We start from the raw sequence: 24,835 nt of genomic DNA on the forward strand, positions 1-24,835 counted from the left end.
AGTGGCTCAGTCGGTTAAGTGTCCGACTCTCGATTTCAGCTCAGGTCATGATCTCAGGATCGTGAAATCGAGCCCCACATCAGTCTCCACGCCCAGCATGGAGCCTGCTTAAGAGTCTCGCTCCTGGGGCGCCTGGGTAGCTCAGTGGATTGGACATCAGACTCTCGGTTTTGGCTCAGGTTGTGATCAAGTCCTGCATTAGTCTCCACGTTCAGGGGGGAGTCTGCTTGGAGAGTCTCGCCCTCTGCCCCTACCCCCACTCACACACACTCCAAGATAAATCTTTTTTTTTTTTTAAGATTTTATTTATTTATTTGACAGAAAGAGAGACACAGCGAGAGAGGGAACAGAAGCACAGAGAGCAGAAGCAGGCTTCCCGCAAGCAGGGAGCTTGATGCGAGGCTCAATCCCAGGACTCTGGGATCATGACCTGAGCCGAAGGCAGACGTTTAACGACTGAGCCACCCAGGCTCCCCAAGATAAATCTTTAAAAATGTTGGGGTGCCTGGTTGGCTCAGTGGGTTAAAGCCTCTGCCTTCAGCTCAGGTCATGATTCCAGGGTTCTGGGATCGAGCCCCGCATCAGGCTCTCTCCTCGGCAGGGAGCCTGCTTCCTCCTCTCTGCCTGCCTCTCTGCCTACTTGTGATCTCTCTCTCTCTGTCAAATAAATAAATAAAACCTTTAAAAAAAAAAAAAAGCTAACACTTATTTAAAAAAAAAAAGTGTTTCTCTCCCCTCACCCTCTAGCTGTCCCACCTCCCCCCAAAAAACAAAACAAAACAAAACACAGTGCCCATTTATTATTAGTCAGTGCCCATAGTTCAGGAATCTGGACCCAGCTTAGCTGGATCCTCCGCTCAGGGCCTCACAGAGCTGCGGTCAAAATGGAAGCTGGGCCTGCATCTCATCTGAGACTCAGGGCTCTCTCCCAAGCCCATATGCTTCTCAGCAGAATTCAGTTCCTGGTGGTTATAAGACGAGGTCCCTGGGGCACCTGGGTGGCTCAGTGGGTTAAGCCTCAACCTTCGGCTCAGGTCATGATCCCAAGGTCCTGGGATTGAGCCCCGCATCAGGCTCTCTGCTCAGCGGGGAGTCTGCTTCCTCCTCTCTCTCTGCCTGCCTCTGTGCGTACTTGTTATCTCTGTCTGTCAAATAAATAAATAAAATCTTAAAAAAAAAAAAAAAAGACTGAGGTCCCTAGCAACTGGAGCTCCCCTCAGCTCTTAGGGGCCGGGCAGTACCAGACATACTGCCCTCACACGGGCCCTCCTCTCACAACATGGCAGCATGCCTCCTCAAAGCCAGCAAGATAGCATCTGTGAACTATAACTTTCTGTTTAGAAGCTCGCCTGATTAGGTATGGCCCACGCAGGATCAATTCCCTTTTGATTAATTCATAATAAACTGATCTGGGATCCTAACTGCAGTGGTACAAACTTCTCAAGAACTTTGCTGGTCACCTACATATGTCACAAGGATTCACATCAGTGGACAAGAGGCTCATCCACAGATCTTTCCTACATAATCACATCTTTCCCACATAATCGCATCTCTATTTCTGGCTTCTGCTGAGGTGACTCTAGAGAGCTGAGTCACACATGTTATCTCTTCTGAGAGAACCGTCGGGGACCCACGGACTGAAAAAGCTCCCAGGTTCTTCGGAGGAAGGACACCTGAGCCACACACCACAGATCCCGTAACATCACAGCAAGCACGTACCCCATGAGCATCCCCCTCAGGCATCCCCCAAAGGAAGTGTGGTCATTTCCTTGGGAGACTATACACTGAGAGGAAAAGGGCGCACCAGATACTTCAAGGACTACTAGACACATGCTCTGCGTTGACACTGATGTCCAGGGGCCCAGTGTTTCATCACAGTGCCCCTCCTTAGAGTGGGGGGCTCACGGGGTCAGGTCCCACGGAGTCCTCGCTGAAGTCCCCCTCACGGTGGGTGCCGCGGATCTGCAGAGTCCTCTGACGGTCATCGCTCTGATCCCCACATGTGTAATTGGCATTGGTCAACTTGGCCATTGAAGCGATGCGTGTATTAAGTCCCTGGGTGTGGAGGAAGGGCTGTCACAGGAGGGAGGCCCAGCAGAAACCTCTGAAACTCGGATATATACACACATCCCAGCTCCCCACCAGGAAGAGGCACTGAACAACCAAGCAGGCAAAATGACTCCGTGAGTCGACATCAGCCAGCGCTCACCACCAGCCACCCCAACACCAGCCAACAGGAGTCCCCGACAGCGTGGCCTCCCACTTATCCAGACTGATCTAGCTGCTCCCGCCACAGAAAGTGCAGCAGGTCGGCACCAGAGACCAGCCCTGCGCTCCCATTATGTCGCTGCGCCTTCAGAAGACCATGTGGTAGCAAATCAACATGGATCCCTCTCCCTCCTGGAAGGGCCGGTGGCTCGTCCTGACAGGGACAGATGGCTACAGAGTCACTGCCACGCCCGTCCCCAGGGCTGGACGGCATGCCCGATGCCAGGCCCGCGGTCCCACACAGCAAGCCCTGCACGCGGTCCTGAAGCAGGTGCAGGAGGGCACCCACCATCCTGCGAGCCCCTGGCAGGGGTCACATTCCAGAAGCAGACTCGCAGAAAGCTCCAGGGGCCTGAAGGCACAGCTCAAAGGCCAGCTTAGCAAACATTCTCAACGGACAGGTGCTACCCATAGGGACACTGGCTTTCTATTACATGAGGCACTGCTGTCTACGTCTGAGTCTGTGCAGGAAGGACACATGGTTCTCGGAACGAAGAGTGGGAGCAGGAGTTGCCCCACTTGCCGTTTTGTGCTTCTCACCCCACAGCTCTGGGCTCTGCGGGGTTGGAAGTCACGGTCACCAAAGGGGTGACCACTGTCGTGCTACAATTCCAGCGGCTGCCGGGCAGGTGGACGTCTGCAGGAGAGCAGCAGGTGAAAAAGAGGAGCCCGCGCAGGCACAGGTAACAGACCAGCAGGAGGAGGCTGTTTTTACACACGAGGAGGACAGGAAACAGCGTGCATGGAATCCAGGCGACCCTCCTGGACCCCTTCTGGCATTCTGCCCTGCGCCAGCTGAGAACAGACCTGGGCCGAGCAGGCTCCGCCCACCAGGAAGTGCTCAGACCCTTCAGAGATGAAGGTCTGGGCTCTTCCACCAGGCAGAACCGCCAGCGCATGCCAAGGTGACTGCCGGGGGTGAGAGGCACGTGGAACGGACAGTGGAGGAGAACGAGGAGGAGTGCAATTTGCAAACTCAAAGTCAACCACAGCAAAGGGAGGGGCAGTTCACCTCACTGACTTCCTCCTCCTGAATTTCCCCAGAGAAGAAAGGCCCCCAAACCGCAGAAGTGTTGCCCCGCACACCTCCGGAGAGAAGCAGGACCGACCGATGAGACACGCCTCACAGACCTCCAGCACCAGGGAGCCGAGCTGACCAACAGCGCCAGCGGCTAAGTTTCGAAGTGCACCCTCCGGTTTCTGCTGAGGCTTTGCCGGTTGTGAACCGCTCGAGTCCGGGACACAGGACAGCCGGGGTACTGAGGCAGAGGACCCAGGACTCCTGTAACAGTTGATTTTAGCTTCAGGATTCCCTAACAGCTTTGCAGAAACTTCCTGAGGGTGCACAGCAATCCAGGTTGCTTCCGCTCAGCCTTCTCTTCCGCTCTCCCCCACTTGGTGTGATTACAGCTCAGCCTCGTGGCCAAAATCGGGAGTTGGAGGCGTACCCAACTGAGCCCCCCAGGTGCCCCTCAAAACACATTTGAAAAATTTGCAACCCAGGCACACCTGGGTGGCTCAGCAGGTTAAGCCTCTGCCTTCAGCTCAGGTCATGATCTCAGGGTCCTGGGATCGAGCCCTACATCAGGTTCTCTGCTCAGCGGGGAGCCTGCTTCCCCCTCTCTGTCTGCCTCTCTGCCTGCTTGTGATCTCTGTCTGTCAAATTGGTAAATAAATAATCTTTTTTAAAAATTTGCAACCCATTCCTCATTAAAAAGAAAAACCTGTTCCTAAACTAGAAACAGATGGAAATATTCTTCGCTCACTAAAGGTTCTACCCAGAAATGTACGACAAAGAGCTGTCAGACCCAAAGGCGAAGCATCTGAGGCCTTCCCAGTAAAGCAGGGGCGGCCATGCCGCGTCCGTGCAACGTGCCAAGACAAAGACAAGAGGGACGTCACACAGAAAGGACCACGGCAGTGGTGACTTCGCTTTTCTGAGTAGGCAGTCTATTCAAAGAGCTGACAAGAAAGCTCTCCAGCATAACCAGATAAACACACAGAAATACAAGAATGTCAACGACATCAGCCAGCAAGGATTTCTGAAAACAATAATGGAGGGCTTCTGGTTTCGACAACATGGAGAACTGGAGAAGGCTGCTGGCCCCACCTCAGCCGGGCTCTGGACACCCGAGGTGAAAGGCGCGCTCGTGGCACTAAGGAACTCCGGTGAGTTGAAGAGCACAAGAAAATTCCCGGGAGCGAGGGTAGTTGACACCAGGGATAGAAGGAACCACAGCAGCCCAGAGGAGAGTCAGGGGACACCCGTGTCACAGGTCCTGTGACCAATCCTCGGCTCCGGTGACCCACTAGAAGGCCTGGGCAGACCTGCTACCAAATTACCTCACAGCTAAGGTTTGTTTTATTTTTTATTTTTAAGATTTTATTTATTTGACAGACAGAGATCACAAGTAGGCAGAGAGGCAGGCAGAGAGAGAGAGGAGGAAGCAGGCTCCCAGCTAAGCAGAGAGCCCGACGCGGGGCTCGATCCCAGGACCTTGGGATCATGACCTGAGCTGAAGGCAGAGGCTTAACCCACTGAGCCACCCAGGCGACCACAGCTAAGGTTTCTTAAGCAAAGGATACAACACAGAAGCATCAGGAGAAAGATATGCACAGGTAAGGCCCTAAGAGGTCAGGAGCAGACCTTCTGTAAGCATTGCACAGATTTTTTAAATTTTATTTTTTAATTTTATTTGAGAGAGAGAGAGAGCAAGCCCAAGTGGGGAGGGGAGGAGCAGAAGGAGAGGGAGAAGCAGACTCCCCCTGAGCAGGGAACCCAAGCAGGGCTCCATGCCAGGACTCTGGGATCGTGACCTGAGCTGAAGGCAGATGCTTAACCAACAGACTGAGCCAACCAGGTGCCCCCCAGATTTTTTTTTTTAGATGAAGTGCTTATTTTTAGACCAAATATATTTCATATAAAACCCTTTTAATATGCAAACTATAGTCACAATAGCATTCCCAGAGCCAGAAGGGAATGGGGGAATGGCAGAGAGTACGGCAGGGGGAGGGAAGGTTTTCAGGGTCCCTTCTGCTTCCGTGGCCTGTGAGAGCAGGAGGCCTTAGTGGAGGGCAGATCGAGGCAGCCAGAGAATGAGGGGTCCTGACGCCATCACTGAGAAGGGGTGAGCAGAGCCAGGCCCCTCCAACATGCCATCTCCCCAGTGTGGCCGCATCCCGGGACAGCCAGATCCAGCTAGGAGGTAAGTGGGGTGGCTGTGATGGACAGGAGAGTCAACGGTCATTCCTCAGCATCCCAGAGGCTGTTCCCTGGGGACAGAGTCTTTCAGGCACCCTCGGTGCAGCACAGAGATGCGACAGGTGCCCCGGGAAAGCCACTCAGGTCTTGGAACCCAGAGCTCTGGTAAGACGCTGACGTGGCACCTTCCTGCTACATGACTAGCAGTGGTAAGTGAGACTTGGGACTCCCAAACAGATCCCAGCAGTGCAACACAAGCCCTAAGAGTCATGTTAAACGTCCTAACATCTGATCACAGAGCCTAGGGATTGTGGCGTACACAGTTTACTCAGTCATGATGCTATACCCAAGAATGTCGCAGAGTTACAGACAGACAAAGACAAAGGCTCAGTGAGTGTTATACAAACCAAATGATAAAAATCCCACTTCCAAGGGTGCCCAGGTGGCTCAGTGAAGCTTCCAGACTCTTGATCTCTGCTCAGCTCTTGATCTCAGTATCGTGAGATCAGGCCCCACCTCCTATCACCAAGCACTTTATGGTTTAACTTCAGAACCTCAAAAATAAAAAGGAAAACAATGGAAGGCCTTCTACAGATAAAAAGCAGATAGTTTATAACAGAAAAGGAAAAAAAATAGGGCCAGGAGCAAGAAGACAAAGATATTCTGAGATTTCAGAAGAGTTTCTATACAAAGTACCTCAGTAAATCAATCTTGGGTAAAGTCATTCAGTAAGAATATAAGTAAGTCCACAAGAATGTGGAGATGCATGGAAATAAGAGAAACCACCTTGATTAGTCACAGTGACTGGGAGGGAGGGGAGGGGAGGAAGAGTCTTGAACAACCCTGAACCAAAACACCAGAAGTGAATGGTGGGGGAGGGGTGGATTGGTAGAAGAGAAAAGAGAATGCTCAAGTTCTTTACCTGTCTTAGGAAAGGATGTAGATATAAGTTAAATAAGTTGATAGGAAAAATTAAAAATAACTACTGGTCTAAGTTACCTTAACCAGCAGAAGAATAAAACTAGAATGCATGCATTTTAAAAATAAGAAAATTCAATGTATGCAATCAAAGACAGAAAAGGAAAAAAATGAAAACAAAATAAAATGGAAAGGGGAAAATATAAAATGGCAGAAGTAGGTCCAAATATGAAACAATTACAACAGATATAAATGGGTTAAACTTGCCAAGCAGAATGGGGATTCAGATTTGGGTAAGGTAGGGGTCGGGGGAGATCCAATAAAAGGTTTTCCAGGGAGACATGCTTACAACAACAACATAAGGCTGAAAACAAAAGCAAAAACAAGGAGCGCCTGGGTGGCTCAGTGGGTTAAGCCTCTGCCTTTGGCTCAGGTCATGATCTCTGGGTCCTGGGATTGAGCCCCGCGTTGGGCTTTCTGCTCAGCAGGGAGCCTGCTTCCCCCTTTCTCTCTCTCTCTGCCTGCCTCTCTACTTGTGATCTCTCTCTGTCAAATAAATAAATATTTTTTTTAAAAAAGCAAAAACAAAAAGAAATTTTATATATTGGGAAAATACGAACCAAAAAATGCAAGGGTTCCTCAAGATGATAAACATAGTTACTATATGACCCAGCACTCCGGGGTATGCAGCAGTGAAAACATAGGTTTACACAAAAACCTGTACACGAGGGGCACCTGGGTGGCTCAGCGGGTTAAGCCTCTGCCTTTGGCTCAGGTCATGATCTCAGGGTCCTGGGATCGAGCCCCTGCATGGGGCTCTCTGCTCAGCAGGGAGCCTACTTCCTCCTGTCTCTCTACCTGCCTCTTTGCCTACTTGTGATCTCTCTCTCTGTCAAATAAATAAATAAAATCTTTAAAAAAAAAAAACAAAAAACCTGTACACGAATGTCCACAGCAGCATTATTTGTAAGAACCAAACAAAAAAGAAACGTCCCAAATGGATAAATAAGAGAGATTATTTGGCCATAAGAAGGAATGAAATGCTGATACATGATATAACATAAATGGACACAAAAGGCCATGTTCGTGTGATTGCATTTAAAGAAAATATCCAGAAAAGGTAACTGTACAGACTGGTTGCTGCCAGGAGATATGGGGCTGGGAGGTCGGAAGGAATGGGAAGAAGCTGCTTAACATGCGACGGGCTGCCTTCAGAGGGAAGCTAACAGAGGCATCATGGAAGTCCGCAGTGTCTAAAACCAGCAGGGACTCTTCCCATCTAGACCATAAGATAACGAACAAGAGAAAGATAGGAAGGAAAACCAGATCCAAGACATGAAAAAGAAATTCACAGACAATAGGAAAATAACCAATAAACATTTGAAGATACGCTCAAACTCCCTTGAAAACTAAAGTCACAGTTTTCAACTGTCATACTGGCACAAATTAGATGCCTGGTCATTTTTTTAAGTTTATTTATTTATTTATTTAAGTAATCTCTCTGCCCATCACGGGGCTCAAGCTCATGACGGCAAGTGCTGAGTCGCACCCTCCTCTGACCGAGCCGGCCACGCACCCCAGATGCCTGGTGATCTCTAGCTTTGGGAAGACACGGGGCGCTGGAGGCGTGGAAGAGGAGAGCAACTGGGAGGAACTGGAGGTCGAACCACACAACGGAATGTCTCAGGTCGGTTACAGAGAACAAATGGTTCAAATGTGCTGACATGAAGAAATATGAGGTGAGAAAAACTGAATAATGCACGGAGGACTCATCTCACGGGGGGCAAGGGTGGGGACACATGAGATGTCAGTAGATGCACGGGAAAATTCTGGAAGGATGCAGCCCAGAAGGGCCTGTCATTTTTTACCACAAAACGTGTATTTGAAATGTTTGCAGAGAACAGACAAAACTGCTAGGACAACTTTTTAAACTTAAAGAGTAAACATTAAAATGCAAAACCAGGGGCACCTGGGTGGCTCAGTGGGCTAAGCCTCTGCCTTTGGCTCAGGGTCCTGGGATTGAGCCCCACGTGTGGCTCTCTGCTCAGCACTCTGAGCCTGCCCCCCACCCCCGCCTGTCTCTCTGCCTACTGTGCTCTCACTCTCTCTGTCAAAAAAATAAGTAAAAATGTTTAAAAAAATAAAATGCAAAACCATTTTTAGGATTTTATTTACTTATTTATTTATTTAGTGCAGCTTGGGGGAGGGGCAGAGGGAGAGGGAGAGACCCTCACGCAGACTCTCTGGCAAGAGCAGACTGGATCCCACGGCCCTGAGATCATGACCTGAGCCGAAATTAAGAGTCGGACACTTAACGGACTGAGCCACCCAGGTGCCCCTGCAAAACCATTTTAAAAAGTGGAAGCCAGGGGCGCCTGGGTGGCTCAGTGGGTTAAAGCCTCTGCCTTTGGCTCAGGTCATGATCTCAGGGTCCTGGGATCGAGCCCCACATCGGGTTCTCTGCTCCGCAGGGAGCCTGCTTCCTTTCCTCTCTCTCTGCCTGCCTCTCTGCCTAGTTGTGATTTCTCTCTGTCAAATAAATAAAATATTAAAAAAAAAAAAAAGTGGAAGCCACACACTATAGGAGCCTTTGTGCAACTAGACAGCTGACTAATGATTAGCGTCTGAAATACAACCCGTGAGACCATTCCAAATCAGCCAGGGAAGGAGCAGACAAAGGATGAGAACGGCCATTCCCAGCAGAAACCACAATGGCCAATAAACACGTGAAAAAGATGTGCAAGAACAACCAAGGAAAAGCAAGTTAAGATCACAGTCAGGTGGGAGCAGCAGCAGGAAGTCAGTGGACCGAGGGAGGGTCCGCCCCCGAGCGGCTGGAGGGGGCAAACTGACCCAGCTGCTGGGGAGGGCAGCCTGGCGATATCTGTGAAGCTGAAGAAATCAACAGCCCAAAGGCCAGCAAAGACCACTTCTACTTTCATACTCAAAAGTTGTCTCCTGTGACCAAGGAGACACATTCTGGAATGTTCTTTGCACCACAGTTTGCGCAGTGAAAAGCTGGAAACTTTCTAAGTATATTTATACAATGCAGCCATCAAAATAAATGAACTAATGTATCAAAGTGGAAAAAAGAATTTTTTTTCTGAGGATAGAAGTTTTTTTTAAGTTTTGAGTTGTTTTTGTTTTTGCTTTTTATTTAAATTCAATTAGCCAACATATAGTACATCATTGGGTTTTGGCATAGTGTTCGATGGTTCATTCATTGCATATAACACCCTGTGTTTATCACATCAAAAAGAACCTCTTGGGGCACCTGGGTGGCTCAGTGGGTTGAGCCTCTGCCTTCGGCTCAGGTCATGATCTCAGGGTCCTGGGATCGAGCCTCACATCGGGCTCTCTGCTCAGCGGGGAGCCTGCTTCCGCCTCTCTCTCTGCCTGCCTACTTGTGATCTCTCTCTCTCTGTCAAATAAGTAAAATCTTAAAAAAAAAAAAAAAAGAAAAGAAAAAAGAACCTCTTAAACAATACTTGGTTTTTACAAAAAAGTGACTGAGGGGCCATGAAGTAAATCTCAATACATTTCAAAGAATTTAGATAATCAGGAAATGTTCTAAGACCACAATGCACTTGGGGTAAAATCATGAACAGTGGGCACGGAGTTTTCTTCTGGGTGGACAAAAGTGTTCTGGAACGAGACAGCGTGGATGGTTACACACTATACATGTGCTAAATGCCACTGAATTGTACATTTTTGAAGAAAAATGGTAAATTTTACATTATGTGTATTTTACCACAATTTTAAAAAAATCAGTAACAGAAAATACCAAGGAAAATCCCATGTTAATAATACTCCTCTCAGTAACTGGTAAGTCAGAGGAGAATACTACTGAAAGAATGAAAATACAATATATCGAGGTTTTGGAAGTTAAGCTAAAGCCATGCCTAGAGAGAAATGTAGGACTTTAAATTCATTTATTAGAAAAAAGACTGAAAAATCCATGAACATTCAGCCCAGGAAGCTGGAAAAAGCACAACATATGAAATCCAAAAGTAGAAGGAAACAGAGCGTCAAACAAGATAAAACTTAGAACCACAATACCCAGTCGGTAAAGCCAAAAGCCGTTTCTTTAGAAAGACTGCGAACACTGAGAACCTCGCGTTTATTCGGAAAAGGGTAACGGAACTAACAATGGAAGTCAGCAATGAAACCGGACTCCCCCACGTTGTCACGGCCAAAAACACGACCACGAAGCCACAGCCAGTCCTGGAGAAACCACCAGAACGAGGCGCAGCCTGGGGCCCAGCCGGCCGGACACTTCCAACACGCCCGTGTCCGGCCAACAGATGCAGTCTGGGAATCTGTCCTGGAGTGAAGGGGACAAGAGACCTCTCGCTGCAACAAGGGACTCCCCGACCCTGAAAACCCAAACCGAGAAAGACCTCGTGCCGACTGACAGGTGTGCAGGCGTGGGCAGCTGGACCCGGGGGTGACTGCCCGGCGAGGTGAAAGCGAACGTCCCGGGCCTTAGGAAACACATACGGGACACTGGGCACAAAGGGACGGGAGGTCCGAGACCTGCTGCAGCGGTTCAGCCGCAGACGGACCCAGGGTGGAGGTCAGCCTTTGGACCTACGCTGAGGGGCTTCCACGAACGGAGGCCGCTCCTCGTCAAAGCCAAGACTCTGGGAGTCGGCGCCCCCGCCCCGCGACGGCTCCTGGAGGCACCGGAGTGCGGGCTGGACGCTGGCTCGGCGCCTGGGGACCAGCGCCGGCTGGGCACGCGGGGGGAGCAGATCCCCAGCGGCGACTTGGAAAGCAGGCCGGTTCCTTGGCGCGCAGCCCTTCGCCTTAGCAGCGGCAGGGCTCGTAGGCGGGGCGGGAGGGCTGGGTTTCCAGCTCGGCTACCTGGCTCGGGGTGCACTCCCTCTGGTCGCCTCTGAGCCGCCACATCACCCGCGCCCCACCCCCCCACCCGGACGATGGCCCAGACCCCACGAACCACCTGCCTGGGAGCCCGTGCTACCTGGCTGAAGGGGTCACAGAGCCACCCGAACGCCCCCGCCCGGCTGCTCGTGGGGTCAGTGGCTCAGGGACGGGGTGTTCATCTGCCTCCCAGGTGGCGTAGGTCAAACTTGGCCGCTCCTGGGGAGAAGTCCTGAATCCCACCCCGGGCCCCGCACCTTCGGCTTGCACCTGAGCCCAGGGCGGCGACAGCGGCCGCCCCGTGCGCCTTGGCGGGACGCCGCACCTGCTGAGGGGACGGGCCGCACAAGGGCACCGCCCAGCCGCGCAGGGTAGACCCCACCTCCAAGCCCCGCGCCGCCCTCCGCCAAGAGCGTCGAGGATGTTCGGGCCCACGTGATGGGGGCTCCGAATGGGTCATGTCTCTGTCCCCAAGTCTCCGAGACCTCACCGCGACCCTCACCGCGACGACAGGTCCGCTTCCCCGCCCTGCGGAGGGCTGACTCCGGCTCCCTTGAAGTCTTGCTGGGTTTCTCTTCCCACTGCCTCACCGCATTAGGTGGCAGTCGTTAAAAGCTGGGCTCCGGCTCCAGGGGCATCAGGCCTGTCATCAGCGAAGGCTGTGGAGGCCCCATGTCCACCGTTCTGCAGGCCTGTACCGCTTTTCCCGGTCCCCCGGAGCCCTCTGCAGCTGTGACGCACCCTCCCTCCCTGCTGCTCAGGGGTTGGACCCACCTGCCCTCCGTGTGCAGCAGTCACCGTCCTAGACCCTCACCCCAGCCCGAGGACCCAGCTCCTAACCTTCCTGCAGGAGGTCAAACCCGCCTGGTGCTGGAGCTCTCCCTGCAGAGGGATGCCCCTGCAGTCAGCCTTGCTTGCTTGCGCGCGCGCGCACACACAGGTGGCAGCAGTCTGGGAACACACTATCAGACCACGTCCCCTCCGCAGCAGCGCCCAGGCAAGGACACGAGGACCAGGGCACAGGTACACTTTATTAGTTTCCAAAATCGATTGTCCTCAAGAAATTCAGACCCCTCCTACTCACTGATAATTTATGAAGAACCGGCTGATGGGTTCCAGGTGCTTCACACCAGACCACCAGCCTTCCCAAAACACCCGGGCATTCTGCGCCCCCCCCCCCCCCGCCACTCCTCCTCCTGACCCCTAAGCTCAGGGAAAGAACAGGGGCAGCCAAGAGGCTGTCCCACCTGGGTCTCCTGCTGAGAAAGGAAATGGAGGTCCTTCCCAAGGCCCCGCCTCCAGAGGCCAGATCCACTGGAAGACAATAAGGCACAGGTGTGAAGAGGAAGCAACGTCAAAAACCTGAGCTGAAGATGGGGCCCCTCACCTTTCCTTTCTCGCAGACTCGGCCCCAGGCGGTTAGGTCCGGGGTGGGGGGAGGTGAGGAGCCGGGTGGTCCTGGCAAGAAGAGGCACACAGGGTCCCAGACCAAGCATCAGGGTTAAGGCCTCGTGGCTCCTGCCTCCTTCGCGGTGGTCCCCAGGCCAGCCTGGCCCCTGAGCGGGGCACCCCTCGGCCCTGCATCGCGGCTCAGCTCCGGTAGGCTTTGAGCAGGTGCCCCGCGATCACCAGCCTCTGGATCTCGCTGGTGCCTTCATAAATCTCGGTGATGCGCGCGTCACGGTAGTGGCGCTCCGCTGGCATCTCCGTCACGTAGCCCATGCCTCCCAGGATCTGGATGGCCTACCGGGGACAGCGGGGCGTCAGGGGCAAGATCGGCCACACGGCGGGCACCAGCAGGGGCCCGCTTCCTACCACTCAACCCTGGGGGCCCCCTTCACGGCCCCCTTCGCGCACCAGGATGCTCACCTGGTGGCTGATGGCCGTTGCGGCCTCCGATGCAGCCAGCTTGGCCATGGCCGCCTCCTAAGCACAGGGGATGGTGGGGTCAGAAACGTCACTTCGGGGAGGAGCCGCAGCCGCCAGCACATGGTCTTACCGCGGGGCCTCCCCCTGCGGCAATAAACCCACAGGCCCAAGGAACTGGAACCCCAGCCACACCTCCCCCTCCGCACACCAAAGCTCCCAGCCGCACCTAGGGAGACCCCTACCCCACAGGCACCTTGGTGAAAGGCTTCTTATTATCCTTCAGCATGGCAGCACGCCAGGTCAGCAGCCGGGCGCTCTCCAGGGCCAGGGCCATGTCCGCCAACTTGAACTGCAATGCCCCAAACCCCCGTGGCAGTCAGTGGCTGCCCCTCCCTCCCAGGAGAGGAGGGAAGAGGATGGAGAACCCAGGGGATCCAGAAAGGAAAGGGCGAGCTGCCCCCCTTCCAGCATCCGCACGAGGCTCCCCTTGTTACCTGGATGCCTTGGAGCTTGGTGAGGGGCGCCCCAAAGGCCCTGCGGTTCTCAGCGTAGTTCACGGCACAATCGAGGGCAGCCTGGGCGATGCCCAGGGCCTGGGAGGCGATGCCAATGCGCCCCATGTCCAGGGTTTGCTGTGCAGAAGGCCCCGGTCAGTGGCTGGCCAGCTGGGCCCCAGGGCCCAGGCCCCACTGCCAGGCTCACCATGGCTATCTTGAAGCCCATCCCAGGCTCGCCCAGCAGGCTGTCCTTGGGGATGCGACAGTCCTCAAAGATGAGGTTGGCTGTGGATGAGGCCCGGATGCCCAGCTTGTCCTCCTTCTTCCCCAGTGTGAGCCCAGGCGTCGGCATGGGAACCAGGAAGGCACTGATGCCCTGAAAGGCTCAGACATGGGCAGTGACATTCTCAGAGACCGGCCTCGGTCACGCCCCTTACTCAAGGGCACCAGACACAAACACAAACTTCCCGCCACCTCCCTCAGACCTCAGCCCTCAGACCAGGGCATCCTCTGCTGGCTGCCCAGGGGAAGGTACAGACAGGCCTCGGGCCACCAGCAGGCCAGGGAGGAAAAGCAGCAGCCCCAAGGGGTGTGAGAGCAGGAACAGCTCCCTTAAGCCATGGTGGGATTCACATCGAGAAGCTTCGAAACGTCTGCAGCCCAGAAGTCTCACTGACCCTCTCCCCAGGGACCCCACCTTGTTCTGCAAGGATCTGTCTGTGCTGGCGAAGACCACGGCGGCGGAGGCCTCCCAGGAATTGGTGATCCAGGCCTTGGTGCCATTCAGGACCCACGAGTCCCCGTCTGCTCGGGCGGTCGTGGAGGCGGCTCCCGCGTCGCTGCCATTCCCTGCCCCGGACCCAGATTCAGAATCCACTGCTTCTGCTCCCCAAGGGCGCTACCGCCCACGGGCAGAGGGCCAGCCCTTGCCCCCAGCTACAGCACAAAGACCTGGCCTCCAAGGAATGTGGCTCCCAAGAGCAAGCTCCAGGGCCACACCAGCTGCCAGAGCTCTCAGAGACTAGTTCAATGGCGGGGGGGGGGGGGGGGGGGGTGCCACAGCCAGGCATCTTCACACCCGAGGGACCCCAGAGCCAGGGGTCCCTCAGCTCAGCTGAGGTGACCACGTGATCCTGGGCTCCAACCCAGTCTGTCACTTTGATTCTGTGCCAGGGGACGGGGACCAACCGTGGTTCCACGCAGTACCTGGTTCACTCAGGGCAAAGCAGCCAATTCTGTCGCCACCGGTAAAAGGGGTGATCCACTGCTGCTTCTGCTCCTTGGAGCCAAACTTCAGGATAGGCCCCAAGTAGAGGGACTGTGGGGGTGGGAGAAAGGGTGGGTGGCTGGTCAGAGGGGGCCTACGGACCCCACTCCAAGACCTGTTCTCTCTGGGGCCCGACCTGAAAGAACCGAGCCCAGAGAGGTCGGAGGCTGGGTGCCAGAGGCTGGCCGTGCCCGGGATGCCAGGACACATGGCCCGAGTCCCCACCTGCCCCCGGGAGCCTCCCTTCCACCTGTGCGTCCCAGGACCCAGGAGTGGGGACTCACGTTGTTGACGCTCATGATGACTCCTGTCGAGGCACAGCCCCGGCTGATTTCCTCCATGGCAATGGCATAGGCCAGGTAATCGAGGCCAGCACCACTGAACTCCTCAGGCACATCCATGGCCAGAAGCCCCAGCTCACCCATCTTCTTCACCTGGACACAAGGGTGTCATGGCAAGGGCAGTTGGGGGCCAGTGCCCCCCTTCCCAAGTCCAAACCCTCCTACTCCGGAGCCAGTGCCTGCAGAAACTCAGGCCATGTGGCCCCATCCACCCACACCCTGATCCTCGGGTCCAGACGCTGAAGCCCAGCTTCAGCTCAGGTCTGCATGACGCACTGTGTATCCAAGCTGTTCTGGTGCCACACTCCATACCGGCTCACCTCTGTGTCCACAGCCACAGCCAACACGCAGGCAGAAGGCACAGGAAAACTTCAGGGGCCCCCAGGGTAAGGAGCAGGACAGCACAACATCATATACACCTTCTCTCAGCTCTACACACATACCCCTACCTCCTCACCACAGGGCCTTTACACGTGCCGTTTCCTGTCAGTAATGCCCTTTATCAACTAGTTGTTGTGGTCTCCTTCCCTCCGGATCTCAGCTCAAGCCTCACTTCTTGCAGCTGCTGTGTCCCCTAGCCAGGCGCTCTCCCAGAACCTGTGCCTTCCCAGTGCGGGGCTTATGCGACTGGAAGTTCACACCTATCCCCCTGCTGGGTTTGGTTAAGATTCTTCTCCCTGACCATGAGGGTGGAGACTGGTTTTTGCTGGCTGCAATATTCGCAGTGCCCATGACTGAGTGAATGAGTGCTAAAAGCTTGGAGTCTCTGACGTGGAACCACAGTAACAGTTAACGGCCAACCAGCAAGTGCCTACTGCGCGTCCAGCTCTGCATCTGAGTCTCTCCAGAGCCCAGACACATGGAGCAACCTGCTCGGGGCCAGAGCCTGTGAATAACGCCGCCGGGCCGCAGCCCAGGCAGTGACTCTGGGGTCGCAACCAGCTCAGTCCCTCCAACCTGGGACAGCCTGCCTTCTGGGGGGCTGACACGGGCCACCCAGAACATCCTGAGCTTCACAAAGAAGCAACTAAAACCAGCTGCCTGTGGGGAGCAGCAGGGGCAGGGGAAGAAAGGTGCCGCAGCTCCCCGTGAGCCCCTTGCTGTCACTGGATTGCTGCCACCATGTTCTTTTTTTAAGACTTTATTTATTTATTTGACAGAGGGAGAGAGATCACAAGTAGGCAGAGAGGCAGGCAGAGAGAGGAGGAAGCAGGCTCCCCACTGAGCAGAGAGCCCGATGCGGGACTCGATCCCAGGATCCCAGGATCATGACCGGAGCCGAAGACAGAGGCTTAACCCACTGAGCCACCCAGGCGCCCCCTGGAACCGTGTTCTTACACAAGTTGACTTAAAAGAAACTAACATAAGAATGTTCACAATATTTTCTCAGTTTTCTGTAATTAATAGGACTTCCGTGATTATAGGCGTCGCACCCCCTCGGCAGAGCAGCTGCGAAGGGAACTGCCGAAGGACGGAGAAAATACGCGCAGTGCAGAGCCCGGAGCCCGGCGCACTGGGGCGGGCGGTGAGGGCGCTCACTGTCAGGAAGCGGCTGACCAGGGCTCGCCGGGAAGACACTGGCCGGGACAAGGAGCACGTCCATCATGGTGTGCAGGCCCCTCTATGAAATTCTTAAATTCTTACTCTCCAGAGAGGGTGGGGCAGCCACTGACCCGCCAAGCCCGCAAGTGCCATGGCGCCCTGCGGCCACAAGAGGGCAGATCCGGGTGCCTCTGCCGGGGAGATTAAGTTAAAGATGGTGGATTATCCAGGGGGCCCCAGGGTCATCTCAAGGGTCCTTATGAGGGAAAGAGGGAGACGAGGGGAACGAGAGGTGACAAGGGAAGCAGGGCTCAGAGCGACCACAGTGCTGGCTGGAGGCGGGTCACGGGCGGGTAGCGCCGCAGGCCTCCACGGGCTGGAAGGGGCAAGGCATGGCCCCTTCTCCAGGGCCGCCAGCACGCTAATTTCGGCCCATCAAGACCCACTCAGGATTTCTAACCTCCAGGAAGTGTTGGATAATACGCGAGCGTTTTAAGCCGCTAGTCTCTGTCTGTGGTCGTTTGTCACAACAGCAAGAGGAAACTGACAGACACTGGTTCAGGTGGGACACCGGAGTGACTCAGTCGGTGATGCGTCAGACTTGGTTTCAGCTCAGGTCATGATCTCAGGCTCAATCTCAGGGATCGAGCCCTGCGCTGGGCCCCGTGCTGGGCAGGGAGCCTGCTTAAGATTCTCCCCCCAAACTGGACCCCACCAACCGGTCCCTACCACTCAGGCTCTCTCTTGAAGAAAAAAGGCAGGGGACTCAGAGGTACCCCAGATGTGTCATTCTGAGGATCTCTAAAAAGCCAAACACTCCGCGGTGACCACAGCTGCAGCCGGAGAGGGTGGGCCTGCTCAGAGACATGGCAGCACCATGGGCAGAAAGCACTCCGGCGGGCCGGGGAGCCGAAATTCAAGTGGTCTACACAGCACCCTACCTCAGTCCACGAGGGGGTGCTCGCGGGGCCTGGTGCGAGCAAGAGCGTGGCCTCAAAACAGAGCCGGTCAGACCCACCCTTCAAGGCAGCCCACAAACCCAGGCCAGGGAGACAGAGCATCTCCTCAGGGAAGCGCTGCGGGGTCAGGAACTGGGCCACACGCCACCTGGGGCTGGAAGCGCACGCCGGCCGCCAGGCACCTCGCTGGAAGTCTGTCTCCGGCCTCCCAGCCACCCATGCTACTGGTGCCACCCAAGCTCCTCTTCACCCCAAAGCCCTTCTGGGTACAGCCCTGGAGGAAAGGACGGACTCATCCCACACCCCACAGCTCCACTTTCCCCCAAGAAACAAAAGGGAACTGAAAGCCGCAGGTGGGGTGTGGCAGAGTGCAGAGTGCGGGTGGCTGGTCTTCATTCTGCAGGCGGGGAGCTCTGGGGCACAAGGAAGCCAGAGCCCGGGGCCCTCTCCCCTTGACCGCGCCCCCCACGGGCTCTCCTGACGGGTCACCGTGTGAGCTCACTGCACCCCGACCAGTCACACCCCTCAAGTGTCACTCAGGTCCGTTCCGCCCCTGCTATATGCCACCAGGGTTTGCCCGAAAAGTCTCCAGCTCCAGCCCGCTGGAGGGCGGGAGCTGGCCCACCCCAGGCCTGGTGCCTGGACGCCATCGGCTCGCCCAGTTTCATCAGAGATCCTGGCTTTGCTCTTCCCAACCCTTCTACTCAGCAAGCCCAGGGGCGCCTGGGTGGCTCGGTCGGTTCGGCATCCAGCTCTTCATTTCAGCTCAGATCATGATCTCAGGGAAGAGACGACAGCATTGAAAACAGAAAGAGACCGGGGACTAGATGTGAAGCTGCAGAAACAGAAAGAACATGCGTGTCCTTCCCGTCGGGGGAATGCTGAGCAGGCATTTCCCAGAGAAACGCGACTGTAAGGCGCCGCTAACGCCGTCACAAAATCAAATTTATCCAGAGTCTGCATAAGCTCAGCAGAGACAAAACTGACTCCCTTCAGAGACTCCAGGGCCCTCACTTAGAGGAGACTTGCCTCTTATTCAAGGGAAAGAAGCCCCATCTGCAGCCACCTCGAGTGTCCGCTGGCGGCCAGCAAGTGCTGCGTGTTGGGCCAGACCCGCCACACAGGGCCACCTCGCCCCCCTGTTCAGTCAGCAGCCCACTGTTGACTGCGGGCCACCTCCCAAGGGCACAGTATGTGCAGACAGGGACGTGTGGGCGGGAACAGGAGAGTGCCAGTGACAGCGCACAGCGACCTGCTGGGCACAGCCACTGGGTCGTGGGTGAGGAACAGGCTGCTCCCGGGGCACACACGGATGAATTCGCTTGAGATAAATGGGAGGTGGCATTCGGACACATTTCCAGGGATAGTTAACAAGATTCAGCGGGTAGGAAGAAGAAGAAAATGGGGTATGGTTCTAGAAGTTTCTACGTGGCTAACTGGGTCAGGGAAGCACCATCACCGGAGAGAGGACATGAGGAGGAAGAGCAGGTCTTGCACCTGGTCTAGGAAAGCTATTCAAGAAATAGTCACTGAATGAAGAAGAAACGTGGCTCAGTGTTTTGTTTTGTTTCGTTTTTAAAGTAGGCTCCACACCCAGGATGGGGCTCGAACTCATGACCCTGAGATCAAGAGTCGCATGCTCTACTAACTGAGCCAGCCCCTCGTGGGGCTCAGTTTTATCAATAAATATACAGCTCCCACGTGCTGAAGGCTGGTGAATACAAGCTCAGTTGAAACACCATGTTATTTCTTATTTCCCTTTATAATAAAATAATATTATAAATTTTCCATAGTTTCCTTTCTTCTTTTTTTTCTTTTTGTTTTGTTTTGTTTGAATACAGAAAAACTGAAGCTCGACTGAGGTCTCCAAACCAGCCAAGCCAGCAAAAATTAGTACTAGCCTTCCACCTAATTCTTGGCCTGTCTCCCTCAATTCTTCTCCCCTTGAATATTCCCCCATAAACCCACTTTTTCTGGGAAGGGGTAGATAAATTCTTCAGGGACGGGGTGCCTGGGTGACTCAGTGGGTTAAAGCCTCTGCCTTCGGCTCAGGTCATGATTCCAGCGTCCTGGGATTAAGTCCATCAGGCTCTCTGCTCAGCGGGGAGCCTACTTCCCCCTCTCTCTCTGCCTGCCTCTCTGCCTACTTGTGATCTCTCTCATTCTGTCAAATAAATAAATAAAATCTTTAAAAAAAAATTCTCCAAGGAAAAATACAAGAAATCACTAACCAAGCACCTACTCTAGGCCAGGCAGGCCACCTAGGTGGCTGTTGCACAAGAAACTCAACCTCTAGCTTCAGTTTCTTCATCTAAACACAGAAGATACTCTAAACCCCCCACCCCTACCCTGCGTGTGGTGCTAAAGACGGGACATTCGAGCACCCAGAATACAGTGGCCCCCAAATGACAGCTAGTCCTGTTCTTACTGTCGCTGCACTGGGAAACGTAGGGGGTCTTATTACTGAGTCTGGCGACCTGCCACATTAGGGGGTGTCGAGTTCTCTGACCCCTCTGCCAGCCGGAGCCCCGGATTCCCTTCTGCGCCTGGGCGCTCAGCTCCTACAAAGGAGGAACGGAGGCGGGGATAAAAGCACAAACCCAGCAGGCTTCAGTCTGCCGGAAGGGACTCGGATTAACCTCTGGATCCCATCCGTCATGGAGACAAGAGGCCAGCTGGCGAGAGGTGGTGACAAGCTCAGAAGATGAGGCACGACTCCTCCCTAGGTCTACAGCCCAGGCAATTCAAACAGGAGCCGGCTAAGAAAATGGGAAAGAAAAGCCAAAGGAGCAATCCCATCCCACGGGAAGAGGGGGTGGGGGCAGTCGCCATAGCCTTCACCCTCCACACCTGTCTGCCACGGCTCCGAGGGGTAGCCTGCAAGTTCCCAAGCCCCAGGAAGCCAGGAGGAGAGTATAAAGCCAAAAGACCAATTCAAAGGAGCTTGGGGGAAGAAATCGGTTTCTACTGCCAGCGCTCCTGTCCAGAGCAAATCTACGTCTGTCATCTGAGTAAGAATTTCAGGGGACACAGGAATAGCACAGGAAAAGTAAGTCAAGCCATCTGTCTTTTGGTAGGAGAAGCCCCAACACACAGCCATGTCTCAGGCTCAGTTGCTCCAGGGGCAACGTCTCGAAACTCACCCTGCTTTTCCATGGCTGCTCTTAGTCCCACACTCTGCTCACAAAGAGACCGAGTTTGGTCACACCTCCCTTAACGCACTGAACCATGACAGGAACGTGCCAGGTGGGGTCACGGAGGGCAGTGCATGTGGGTGTGGAGGGCAGAAGGGCAGTTTAGGCCCTTGATGGGAAAACTGCCAATTAGAAGAGGCCTTCCCTGCCCAGCAGCCGGGCTACTGGGCCAACCACGTGGAGAGTGGATGGAGAAGATGGTTCTGGAACCAGCCAAGCTTGGGATATGAATTCTAGCGCACAGATCGGTAACCTTGAAAAAAATCACTGAACCCCTCTCCATCTCAAATTTCACAACTGTGATAAAACAATCAGAGTGTTGACAACTCCCACTTCCCCGGCACCAGGAAGCACCAGAATTCAACATGTGTACCTCGCTTAATCCTGACAAACCTTCTAGAAGCCAAATGGGGATCAGACGTGCAGGTGCGGATATCCTCAGGACTAGCCGGGATGATGCGTGGGGTAAGTGCTCCACACCCGGAAGTTGCCAGCCGGTGTCAGAGCCCAGTGCGCCATCTGCCCACCTCACTCTGAGCTCCCCGCATGGCACCACACTCCCGGCACAGTCCCCAAGACACTGTGAAACAGCGCAGTATTTTCTAAGCTGGAAAAGTGGCCCCAGAGCCCAGGAGACATGAAATGGCAACCAGAAAACTCTGGAATTCCTTAGAGGGCAAGCAGCCTGTAAGCTTAACCATGGCCACCAGCACGATGCCTGGCTCAGGTAAGCACTACGCCCAGCCACCCGTATTATTGTTATTGTGGAAATTAAATCCGGGCTATGGGCCTCGTGCTGCATGAAGGAAACCTCCAGAGCATCTTCTGGGTTCCAGGACCCGCCTTAGGATTCCTGGCTGGGAGTCTCAGGGCCTCTGGCAGTCACGGTCACTGCCAATCCAGCAGGAGAGGGCAGACCACCCTCAGGGGCTACTGCGGTGAACTCTCACCTGGGCTGCCGGGAAGCGATGCTCCTTGTCCACCTGGGCCGCAATGGGAACCAGCTCCTTCTCGGCAAATTCCCGGCACGTCTGACGCAGCATCTGGTGCGTCTCAGGCAGCTCCACGGACTGGTAGATAGTATGTAACCGACGCCAGGCCCGAGGATGCAGAGCTGCCAGCAAGAAGAGCAGGTAGTAGTGGGAGGGGGACGCAGGAGGCCCTGCTGCACGATCATCATAATGGCCAGACCGTGACTCGGTGGGCCTCCCCCAGGGATGCTTTTGCTCCCCCCACCGGCCCCCACCCCAGGACATCTGGCAATGTCTGGAAACATTTCTGGTAGCTGCAGCTGAAGGGTGGAATGCTGCTACTGTGGAGGGGATAGAGGACAGGGAACTGCCTAACGCCCTACAATGTACAGGGCAGACCCCACAACTAACAATTATCAGTCCAAAATGTCAAGCGCGCTATTTAGAAACCCATACCAGCTGAATGCTTCCTCCAACTGCAACACACTTGCTCCACAACTCTCCCACCCCACCTTCACACCCATGGTACTAAGACCACAGCTTTGCCACTTAGGCAAAGATCTTAACTTCACTGAGCCTCTGTGCCTAGCAAACCTGGCAGCCAGCAGTACTGAGCTCCTGGGGGTGGGTGGGTGGGAGAAATGCTGACTACAGCACTCAGCACGGGGCCTGGCAGAGACAGCTCTCCATGGGGTCCCTTACTGTTGTCCTGCAGGCAAAGGAAGCCCTGGCCACACGTGTCACTGCTGCTACAGCGAGACAGAAATAAACCAGGAAAGGTGCGGCGGGAAATACCCAACGAGCCTTCACGGTTCTGAGCGCCATCTGACAGGCGCTGTGCTGAGTGTTTTACACAGCCTGGTCCTTGTAACAACTCCACCAGAAGAGTGACACCTCCTGGGACCATGTTACACACGGGCCAAATGAGGCAGACGGGCCGAGCGCCTCGCCCAAGGTCAAGACACCGAGTATGGGTTCAGTACCAGGCCTGGCTCGGGAGGAGGGGGCGCCCCTGAGCCTCCAGGGCCGGGGAACTTGCGGGGGTGGGGGGTGAGTGGGCAGTGTGGCTGCCTCGGCGAGAGCGGGGCGGTGGGCGCGAGTCAGAGCGGGAGTCGGGCCGCGCAAACGCCAGCAGCGGCCCAAGTGGGGCAAAGGCCGCGCGTGCCCCAGTAAGGGGTGCTGCCCTGCCGCCGCTGCCGCTGCCGCCGCAGGGGAGAACCCGGCCGCCGGGACTCGCTCCCGCTCGGCCGGCCCGGGCCGCCGCCGCCCTCCCACCCCGGCTGTGCGGAGCCGGAGCGCACTCACCTCCGCGGCTGGGGCCGCAGGCCCGGGCGAGCAGAGCGGCGGCCATGGAGGCGGACACAGCGCGGGGTTTCTGCTCGCCAACCTCCCGCGGGAGCGCACCGGTTCCGGGCCGCGGGGGCGGGGCGGGGGCGGGCCGTCACGCCCCCTACCACCGGGGGCGGGGCCCACCGCCGCTCCTCCCCGCCCTGCCTCCTTCCCGGGAGGGCAAACCGCTTTCTCCCCAGTTCGCTAGGTCTCCGCGGTCCGCCTTCATCCTTTCTCAAAACCCGCGGACGGTGGCCCATCTCTCCTAAAATCCAATTCCGCGACCTAAAATATGATCATATGACCGTTTGACCAACCCACACCTACCTCTCCTGCCCCGGAGCCCACCGTGCCCCGCTTTGCTCCAGCCGCACAAGGCATCTCCAACACCCGGCTTGTTCCTGCCTCCGCGACCGCGCAATCCCTGTTCCTCTACCTGGAATGCGCCTTCCCTCCATCCGGGTCTCACTCACTCTCACTGAGGCCTGCCCTGACCACACATTCTCCATCCCAGAGTCTTACTTATTCCAGCGTCTGAATCTCGACTGCTACCCACAGTCTGTGAGCTCCGAGAGGTACAAGGTCTTGCCCTGATGCTCACTGGGTTGCCTGGGGTGAGGGATCTCTCTTCTCCAGAAGTTGTGCCGGTGGGGTGGGACTGTCACCCTCCTTCCACTGTAGTCCCATCTGTCCCCCCACCTGTGGGGCAGAACCCATTTGGGAGCACCAGGCACTGCCCCCAATGCATTTGGTCCTTGGCATCTTTGTCAAGACCTCTTCACCCTCCCCAGGAAACTGGCAACTCCGGCGCCCTGACAAGGGTCTTCCCTCAGCACAAGCGTGAGTCAGAATTCCGCACCCTAACAGGCCCCCACACATCCCTCTATCCCTGTTTTTATGCCTCTGTAGCTCAGCAACGCACCTGTCCCCAGCACTGACACCCATGCCAAAATTTGTCTTCCAAGACCTTGCTCTTGCTCTCCCTCCCGAGATCAATAAAAAGATGCAGCAAAGCCCTTAACATGTTACCTCTCATTTTAAAAGAAAGTCTCTAAATCCACAGTACTTTGACCCAAACGGATGGCTGTGGTTGGCTAATGCTCCAAGGCTTTCCTGACCTCTCTGCTGCCCTGCCCCGAGCCCTGAAAGGAGGAAAAGGCAGAAGAAGGGGAAATCAGGGAAAGGACACCGGCCGATGAGTGCTTCCACGGCCACAGACCATCTGAACCAGACGTACTTACCAGTGTCCCGTCACCCTACAGGTTAGCTTTGTATTAAAAGTACACCAATTTCCCCGTGCAGATAGAAACCAGATAGTGCTTTCAAGGGAACTGGCTTTTGAGGGAACTTTGGGGGATGAAAGCACAGCCCTGGATCATGACCGTGATGGGGTAATAAAGCTGCATGCTTGTCCCGCTGTATCTTAAACCAGGGGAGTTCTACCGTAGGTTAATGCACACCTCAATAACCCTAATGTTAAAATTACATATTTAATTCTCAAAGCCCCCCCCCAGCAAAACAAAGCAAAGAGGGGCACCTGGGTGGCTCAGTTGGTTAAGTGTCTGCCTTCGGCTCAGGTCATGGTCTCAGAGTC

General features: G+C 55.1%; 1 protein-coding gene across 1 annotated transcript; it reads right to left on the reverse strand.

Annotated features, from left to right (window-relative positions):
* Nucleotides 1-12,285: 12,285 nt before the first annotated feature.
* On the reverse strand, nt 12,286-23,499 carry ACADS (acyl-CoA dehydrogenase short chain). Its single transcript, XM_046025557.1, has 10 exons — nt 23,218-23,499; nt 21,892-22,055; nt 15,190-15,339; nt 14,845-14,956; nt 14,336-14,487; nt 13,844-14,014; nt 13,636-13,773; nt 13,395-13,490; nt 13,142-13,198; nt 12,286-13,015 (listed from the first exon to the last, which is right to left on the reverse strand). The coding sequence occupies exons 1-10, from the start codon at nt 23,261-23,263 to the stop codon at nt 12,863-12,865; spliced, it is 1,239 nt and encodes a 412-aa protein (XP_045881513.1). The 5' UTR covers nt 23,264-23,499; the 3' UTR covers nt 12,286-12,862.
* Between the last annotated feature and the right edge of the window lie 1,336 nt (nt 23,500-24,835).

Source organism: Meles meles, chromosome 12, assembly GCF_922984935.1.
Source record: "Meles meles chromosome 12, mMelMel3.1 paternal haplotype, whole genome shotgun sequence".
NCBI classification, from domain to species: Eukaryota; Metazoa; Chordata; class Mammalia; order Carnivora; family Mustelidae; genus Meles; species Meles meles.

Bases quoted from the DNA above. Each gene is read 5' to 3' on its own strand.
- ACADS (XM_046025557.1), bottom strand. From the start codon at position 23,263: ATGGCCGCCGCTCTGCTCGCCCGGGCCTGCGGCCCCAGCCGCGGAG. The intron at 14,957-15,189 runs GTGAGTCCCCAC...CCACCCCCACAG, and splicing joins TCATCATGAGCGTCAACAAC to TCCCTCTACTTGGGGCCTAT. The intron at 13,016-13,141 runs GTGAGCATCCTG...TGTCCCCGGTAG, and splicing joins CAACGGCCATCAGCCACCAG to GCCATCCAGATCCTGGGAGG.